The 9,765-nt window shown below is 36.4% G+C and overlaps 1 protein-coding gene across 1 annotated transcript; it reads left to right on the top strand.

The window, feature by feature from the left end:
• Nucleotides 1-6,135: 6,135 nt before the first annotated feature.
• On the top strand, nt 6,136-9,539 carry LOC149572311 (F-box protein PP2-B11-like). Its single transcript, XM_089815811.1, has 2 exons — nt 6,136-6,173; nt 9,053-9,539. Exons 1-2 carry the CDS (start codon nt 6,136-6,138, stop codon nt 9,537-9,539), a joined length of 525 nt encoding a protein of 174 aa, XP_089671937.1.
• The last annotated feature ends 226 nt before the right edge of the window (nt 9,540-9,765 follow it).

The following is a 9,765-nucleotide window of genomic DNA, read 5'->3' as shown; positions in this document are numbered from 1 at the left end:
CTTGTTCTTTTTAACAGCAATTTTTTCCTCCTTATCATGCATTCATTTAGCCTGCCGATTTTTTTTTTTTTCAGCAAGTTTTCTGTCCTCTCCTCCAAAAAAAATGCCCCCCAACTTGCATGCCTACCGATTTCTTTTAAATGCAGCCATGCCTAATCTTTTTTTCCCACGCGTTTTCTCCCCTTTGTTTTTGTTGGCATTATTAATTTCTTGAATCACCCACCGTCCAGCCCACACTATTAGCGGTCCACAATAAATTTGCAGACAATGATCCGTCTCAGCCTACAAAATAACAGTCCATATTTAATATATTATAACATGTGTAAAATGTATTTTGTATTCGAAATTATAATATTTCTAAGGAAATAATATTTAATCATTCATTTTATTTTATTTTTCATTTACGCCACATTATCATAAGAAAAACCTTTAACCCATCTAGATTAATTCAAATTCAAAGTAGATGATTTAAATTCAATTAAAAACAACTAAGTGTGTGTGTGGCTACAACATAAAAATTTCGGACCAACCCTGTCAAGGAGCTAAACTCCTCTACCTCAACCACCCTTCCGCCTTCAGTATCTGCACACTCACAAACTCGACATCAACCAATGCGTCAGTAATGTCATCATCATAATTAATAAATAATATCTTAAATACAAATTTTTAGAACATTCAACATTCATCATTAGGTGTAAACATATAAATGAAATCACAATTTTAACTGTCATGTTGATATCTCATAAGCTCAATATATAACGACTTATCAAAATGACAAAAATAATTAATATTACCATCCAATCATAGATATGATGAAACTCTAATCGAAGTCTATAAAGTATTTGACTCAAGTCGAGTCATACATAGTCTTAGTCAAAAGGTCAATCACACAATTAAGTCCGCATAAAAAGCATGTCAAAATTTGAGTCGTGACATTTGTCCCCAATAGGAAAAGACATCGACCCAATGTCCATCAATATCTAATATTCAACATAACATGAAGAACTACAATAGCAACAAAAGTACTAATCTAAGTAAAAAGATGTGGGAAGGACTGATGCATAACATTAGCATCCTCCCATGTAGCACTGTTAATAGAGAACTGGTCCCATTGGACCTTATACTGCAAGATGTCTCTGTCATGCACTCGGATAGTGCGCTCATCCACGAGGTGGGTAGGTAACACCTGCACTACCCCCGGATCCTGAACCTGCAAGGCATGCCAATCAAGAATATGAGATGCATCAGGATGATATGGTTTCAACAATGAAACATGAAAAGCATTATGGATACGGGCCAGAGCTGGTGGTAGAGCAAGTTGGTAAGCCATAGGATTTATGACCTCCAAAACATCAAAAGGTCCAACATATCTCGGTGCAAGCTTAGAAGACTTGCCAAAAGAGATTGAACTCTTATGCGGATGCACACGCAGGAAAACCTTGTCCCCAACCTGAAATTGTCTAAAAGTACGTTTCCTATCCGCATAACTCTTTTGTTTATCTACAGCTTCCTTTAGGCGAGCACGAATATTAACCATCTGTTCTTCCATCTCCCTGAGCATCTTAGGACCAATCACAATTCGATCCTCCACTCTATCCCAACTGATAGGTGTGCGACATTTACGCCCATAAAATGCCTCAAAAGGAGCCATTCCGAGAGATGCATGATAAGAATTATTATATACAAACTCAACCAAAGGTAGGTATTCTTCCCACTTATACTGATGATCCATGCAATACATACGAAGTAAATCTTCTACAACTTGATTCACCCTCTCTATCTGACCATCAGTCTGCGGATGATAAGCAGTGTTGAAATTTAACTGAGTCCCCAATGAAGCATTCAATGTCATCCAGAACCTTGACGTCATTCTTGTGTCCCTATCAGAGATGATAGTCTTAGGTACACCATGTAGCCTGAATACCTCTTGCACAAACTTCTTGGCCAATGCCAATGATCCATCCTTCAAACTCCCTGGTATAAAATGTGCTACCTTGGTCAACTTATTGACCACAACTAATATAACATCATGCCTCCACCTAGTCATAGGCAAACCTTGCATAAAATCCATAGAAATCACTTGCCATTTGTACTCTGGTATGTCATGAGGATACAACAATCCTGCCGGATGAATATGCTCAGCCTTAACTCGTTGGCATTCTAAACACTGGGCAACAAAAGCAGTCACATCACGCTTTAACCCTGGCCAAAAATAAAATGGCCTCATATCTACAACCATCTTAGTCACTCCAGGGTGACCTGAATAAGGAGTACTATGCATTTCCTCCATTACAATTTTCCTCAACCCTCCACGGATGGGAATATACATGCGACCTTGATATCTCATAAGACCCTCTGTGTCAAAATTGTATCCGTCAAAATGGTGATCAGATGGATCAGTGTGCAATGCAATTTTAACCATCTCATAATGGTCATCACCTACGAGGTTTTCAATAACATGTTCTTTCAGTTGTGTTCTAGTAGTAGATATAGCAAGTATATGTCTTCTTCTGCTGAGAGCATCAGCCACCTTGTTCTCTTTACCCTTAATATACTTAATACCAAAATCATACTCACTGAGGAATTTAAGCCAACGCCTCTGTCTGGCATTCAAATTTGGTTGAGTAAAGATGTTTCTCAAACCCATGTGGTCCGTTTTCAGCTCAAATGGTTTACCAATAAGATAATGCCTCCACATTTGCAATGCATGAACAATGGCAGCCAACTCAAGATCGTGAGGCGCATAGTTAACCTCATGTTGCTTTAGCTTATGGGACTCATAAGCTACAACTCTACCTTCTTGCATCAAAACTCCACCTAAACCATCACCTGAAGCATTGGTTATCATGGTGAAATGACCATTGGGATTGGGAATCACAAGAATAGGAGCAGAGGTGAGCTTATGTTTCAACAACTAAAAAGCTCTATCACACTCATCAGTCCACACATATCTCTTCCCTTTCTGTTGTAGTGAGGTAATAGGTGTTGCAATTTTCGAAAATCCCTTAACGAATTTTCGATAATAGCCTGCCAAACCCATGAAGCTCCGAATTTCACTCACATTCTGAGGAACTGGCCATTCAAGAATAACCTTAAATATTGGAAGGATCTACTAAAACTCCATTAGCCGTGATGATGTGCCCAAGGTAGTGAATTTGTTTATGATAAAATGTGCACTTGGTAAGCTTGGCATATAACTTCCTATCATGAAGGCGCTGCAAGACAATACGCAAGTGCTCCTCATGCTCTTCCATAGATTTTGAATAAATAAGAATGCCATCAATGAAGATTTCAACAAACTTATCCAGACAATCTCGGAACACACAGTTCATAAGATTCATGAATGCTGCTGGTGCATTCGTAAGACCAAAAGGCAAAACTACAAACTCATAGTGCCCGTACCTTATTTTGAATTTGTCTTAGCTATGTCTTTGTCCTTAATCCAAAGTTGATGATACCCAGATCGTAGATCTATCTTTGAAAATACCTTAGCTCCCTTCATCTGATCAAAAAGTTCATCTATCCATGGCAATGGATATCTATTCTTTATGGTAACCTTGTTTAACATCCTGTAATCAATGCATAGACACAAGGTTCCATCCTTTTTCTTTACAAAAATCACCGGTGCTCCCCATGGTGACACGCTTGGACGTATAAATCCTTTTTCCAACAACTCTTGCAACTAAACCTTGAGTTCGAACATTTTGGTAGTGGTCATCCTATAAGGTGCCTTAGATTGTGGCTCAGCTCCTGGCTTAATATCAATGAAGAAATCAAACTCTCTCTTAGGTGGTAACTTAGGTAAATCTTCAGGAAAGACATCTTGAAACTCCTGCAATATTGGATAATCATCTATAGAAGGTATAAAATCTTCAAGATCTTTCACATGTGCAACAAAAAGCTGACAACCCTTCCTCTTAGCCTTTTCCAACTGCATAGCTGAGATATACCTAAGCACTATTGGCCTCTTAATCCCGTTCACTATTACTAGATTTCCAAAGTCATCTAGGCATTCAACTAGCTTATCTTTACAATTTACTATAGCCTTATGCTCGGTAAGCCAATTTATACCAAGTATGACATCATATGACCCAAGTGGAGCTACATATAGATTTACTTGCGTGTGAAAAGTTGGAAGTTCTAACTCGCTGCAGGATAGACATTGCTCTACTCGATGCTCTGTCTGATTTCCATATTCAACTAACTAGGGATTTTCCATGTAACCAACTCTAATTGGAAGTTTAGCTACTACACCAGGATCTACAAAAGACTCTGTAGCACCAATATCAATCAAAATAGAAACTTCACAACCGTAAAGCTTACTAGTTAATTGTAAAGGAGTTGCCTGAAACTTTTCCTGCCTATGGTCCATAGCTGCATGAATTTGGTGTTGAATCTTCGATCCATTCCTAAGTGCACTCCTCTGAGGGCATCTAGCCGCATAGTGATTACCTCCACATACAAAGCACCCATCACAGGGTCATGTTTGAGTTGTTGATTTATCATTCATGTTCCAATTCCTATTATTTTTACCATTGTTATTCCTGTTGTTGTTACCTCCTCTACCCCTGTTCTAACCTTGGAAATTCTTGTTATTGCCCTTATGAGAATCTTCTTGTCCCTTCTCTTTCATGTTATTGATTTTTTGGTGACCACCCTACTGCTTATTATTATCTTGAAATTTTCTCTTGAAAGATCGATTGTTGTAGGCTTTTACTAGAGCTGTATCTTTCAACCATTGTTCCTATTTTAGTGCCTTTCTCAGTGCATAGTCCATAGACTCTAGCTCATGCATTTCCACCTCGTTATAGATTTCTAGGTGCAACCCCATGATGAACTTGGGAGTCCTAAACAATTCATCATTTTGGTACTGAGGAACGTATTTAACTAGATGGAAAAATCGTTCATGATACTGTGTGACTGACATGACTCCTTGAATCAGCTTATAGAACTTTGATGCCTTCTTGTCATAAAAAAACTGAGGCAACCATCGCTTACAAAAAAGTTGCAGGAAGTCTTCCCATGATATCTCACCATGTTGTAGCTTCTTCTCTACCATAACATTGTCCCACCATGTTGCCGCTTCACCAACCAACTAAAAAGTAGCCCATACTGCTCTAGACTTCCCAGTGAAATTATGAACATGAAAATATTTTTCCATGGTGGCTATCCAAGCTTCTGCTTCTTCACCTGTAGTCTTACCATTAAAGGTAGGAGGTGTGACCTTCTTAAGGTCCTTGTTGAGATCTTCTACTATTTGGACCCTATCATGAACTAGCCCAGCCATCCTATGGTTAGCTTCTTCCTTCAGTTGTTCTTCAATCCTCCGATCTTCCTCCTATTTCCTCTGAGCCTCAATCAATTGGTCCTCCTCTCTTTTATTCTATGCTTCTTCACGTTGACGCAAAGTTTCTCTGCGTTCATCCTCCTCAGCCTATCGTCCTCTTATGGCATTTTCCATGTCATACATGCACTATCCTTGCTGAGTAAGGAGCGCCAAAATCTGGTCAAGTCTTTGGTTTCCAGGCTCATCCTGAGGACCATTGTTGTCACCACCCCTATTTCCTCTATGAGAATACATGATGAAAAATCACTCCTGCACCAAGAGTAAACTACACAACATTAGCATCAGTAAGACCTTAGGTCCTAGTGTTTAACACAGCTCTGATACCACATGTAAAGACCGACAACCCCAACATATGCCACGTACTCAAACAACCTCAAGTTGCAAAAATATATAAAATTTGAAAAGTCAAAAGTTGATTTTATTCACATAACTATATAATTCAATATTCATTCCTCAAATGGAAAATCAATACATATCGATAAATAGTCGAGAATGTCTGGAACACAATCATAATTTCATATCATCGTTCTTTCTAAAAACACTTGATAATACAAAGAAAAGCCGACCACATATTGATACCATATACAAAGCAAAGTTCAAAAGTTGGAAATGAATCATATGAACATAACATCTTTTGCCAAAACAATGTCGACCTGCACATCAAACATGAATGTATCTTCAGTATGTCATATGATATAAATCATACATAACATAATTCATATAAATAACATGCCATCGAACCTTAGTGTCCATCTGCATGTAATTCTCATCTCTGAGCCATCAGAACTATGTCCATCCGCTATCATGAGATGGAAGAGTGGTCCAGGTGCTTTTACCGCCCAACTATGGAGTGGTTAGCTCCTCGAGCTTCTTCGGTTAGGGAGAACTACCCGACCCTAGCATGAGAAGGCTAGCAACTCGGCACAATTGGATTCAGAAAGATCTGGTGCAGCTTTTTTGCCTAATCTACTTACACATATGTCTAGTAGAAACATACACAAGGATGTGGAAGAGGGAAAACAATGTAAAAATAACCAAATGCATTTCAATCATATGCATAAAAGTTTTACCAAGCTTGGCCAAGCATCATGAACCAGTTTAGCGTAAAAGACTGGCAGGTAAATTTTTAAGGAAAATAATACATTCCCCATAATTTACCCTCCTCTTTGATCCCAGATTCAGCACCCATTCTTACTATTCACATCACTTTAGAATATACATAATTAAATTTCCTCAATAGTGCAATATCAAGTTAAATCATAACAATTCTAAAGATATTAACATCTTTACAAGGATCTACTAAATTTTACTATACAAATATGTTAATACTAAAATCTTTTAATTACATCTAAATTGATACTCCCCTTAATTCATTTAGTAAATACTGAAATTTATGTTTCCAATATGAATATATATAAATTTCTACGATTCAGTGGTAAAGAGGTTATTTATAAATACTTTCACTATTTTCATTTGTTAAATATGGTATCCGAAAAATTTAACTATTTACTTGTTTCAAGCAAATCCCATTATCCTCAAATCAAAATTACACTCCCCTGTCTTGACACATAAATTTTCTAAGTCTGTTTGGTACAGTCAAGTTGTTGTTTCAATAATGCATAAGAAATTAAATCCTTTTAAATCAAGCCTTCCATTTGAAAATCAGCCAATGTCTCCATTAGTTAATAGAAAATAATTTCTTTTTCATTTTTCAAAATGCAAGAGGTACTCCTACGTCTTTCCAGCATTTACTAAGTTTTTGCATGAATGCTTAAAGTAATCAAATTGATGGATTATCTTATTCTCTACTCCATTTATTCATTCTAAGAAAAGTCAATTCCAAATTTGATATGTAAAAAGATTCTAAGTCTAAATTTTCTTATTTTTCAAAAGTTGATTTACTAGTAAAAAATAAATATAAATAAATAAAAGCTTTTTCATTTAAACAATAATCACACGACTTGGATGTTTCTAGTACAGAATTTTGGTTGTTTCATTTCATTAATAGTTTGGAAAGAAATTTTCTTATACGCAATCCCTATGGTTATTAACCAAAATAACAGGAATGAATTTAAAATATAAATACAAAGTCGTAGGTGTGGAGAAACCATACCTAGTTTGGCTAAGTAAACGTACAGGTAGGAGAAGAAGAAAGATACTAAAACAATCTACAACAAATAATTTATTTTTGATAGGAGCTACAGGCGAGATAAGAAATTGTTTGGCTTATTTGTTTATTGTTTTCATCTTTTCACATGGAAGAACATCAAATCTCATCCTATTCAAATCTCTTCTTACTAATGAAAACTCACAGGTGAAATATAATATCTATGCACTTATAGCAATGTAAATCCATAATAAATGAGTAAATGCTGATTTGAACCTGGATGGTTTGAGGGACACATAGGGCCTCTGGAGTTGCTCTTCAAATTCAAATGATCACTGCAGCTCCTGCCCCCTCCTCCCTATTTTTCTACTGACTTGTTCTTTTTAACAGCAAATTTTTCCTCCTTATCATGCGTTCATTTAGCTTGCCGCATTTTTTTTTTTTTCAGCAAGTTTTTTGTACTATCCTCCAAAAAAAAATGCCCCCCCACTTGCATGCCTACCAATTTCTTTTAAATGCAGCCATGCCTGATCTTTTTTTCCCACGCGTTTTCTCCTCTTTGTTTTTGTTGGCATTATTAATTTCTTGAACCACCCACCGTCCAAAGTAATTGCATAGCAGATAGTCCACCGTCCAGCCCACACTATTAGTGGTCCACAATAAATTTGCAAACAATGATCCATCTCAGCCCACAAAATAACAGTCCATATTTAATATATTATAACATGTGTAAAATGTATTTTGTATTCAAAATTATAATATTTCTAAAGAAATAATATTTAATCATTCATTTTATTTTATTTTTCATTTATGCCACATTATCATAAGCAAAACCTTTAACCCATCTAGATTAATTGAAATTCAAAGTAGATGATTTAAATTCAATTAAAAATAACTAAGTGTGTGTGTGGCTACACCATAAAAATTTTGGACCAACCCTATCAAGGAGCTAAACTCCTCTACCTCAACCACCCTTCCACCTTCAGTATCTGCACACTCACAAACTCGACATCAACCAATGCATCAGTAATGTCATTATCATAATTAATAAATAATATCTTAAATACAATTTTTTAGAACATTCAACATTCATCATCAGGTATAAACATATAAATGAAATCACAATTTTAACTGTCATGTTGATATCTCATAAGCTCAATATATAACGATTTATCAAAATGACAAAAATAATTAATATTACCATCCAATCACAGATATGATGAAACTCTAATCAAAGTCTATAAAGTATTCAACTCAAGTCGAGTCATACATAGTCTTAGTCAAAAGGAGGTATAAACATATAAATGAAATCACAATTTTAACTGTCATGTTGATATCTCATAAGTTCAATAGATAACGACTTATCAAAATGACAAAAATAATTAATATTACCATCCAATCACAGATATGATGAAACTCTAATCAAAGTCTATAAAGTATTCGACTCAAGTCGAGTCATACATAGTCTTAGTCAAAAGGTCAATCACACAATTAAATCTGCATAAAAAGCATGTCAAAATTTGAATCGTGATAGATGCAGTTATTTCCTAAAGGCTCATGCACTTTCACCTTCTAATTTGCACATTTTCCTAGTACAGATTCGGTCAAGTAATAGAGTTGATTGAAGAGTGGTCTGTCCGTGTGCATCAACGGTTTGAATGCACACTCTTGTCTTCAAATACAAACTACACCGTGGCATTTGTTGTTAAGATTAATCAGAGTATAATGCAGTTGTACTCTCTTCAATCCCCCTTCGAGTTTTCTCTGAAAACAATCGAAGGGAATTTGAAGCAATCCGCTATATTCCTGGACGACTTCGAGAAATCAGTTGAAAGTCATGGGGAATTCAGTAAGACCCCCGTCATAAATGCAGAGGATGGATGGATGGAGTTTGTTGTGGGCGATTTCTTCTTGAAAGAAGATAATGGCAGAGGGCTGGCAAGAGTTGTTGATGTTTCCATGAAAAACACTAACAGCGACTTCACAAAAGGTGGTATTCGCTTAGATGGAGTTAAGATTACACCTAAAAACACGACGAGCAAAAGTGGTATACGCTCTTGTCTCCTGAAACGGCGTACACGGTAGAACTTATTGTTAAAATTGATCAGAGTAGAATGCGCTCACATCAATCGCTATTTCAGTTTTCTTTCAAGCCAATCGAGGGGGATTTGACACAGTCAGCTCGATATTTCGATGACTTGGAGAAACCAATTGAAAGTCTTGAGGTACTAGAACCCCTCTGAAATATGCACAAAATGGATGGATGGAGTTTGTTGTGGGCAAATTCTTTTTGAAAGAAAAGTATAGCAGC

Source organism: Cupressus sempervirens, chromosome 2, assembly GCF_028749045.1.
Source record: "Cupressus sempervirens isolate cs-2001-9-10 chromosome 2, ASM2874904v1, whole genome shotgun sequence".
NCBI classification, from domain to species: domain Eukaryota; kingdom Viridiplantae; phylum Streptophyta; class Pinopsida; order Cupressales; family Cupressaceae; genus Cupressus; species Cupressus sempervirens.
The sequence above is the reverse complement of the archived record's forward strand: the minus strand, read 5'-3'. Positions and strand labels throughout refer to the sequence as shown.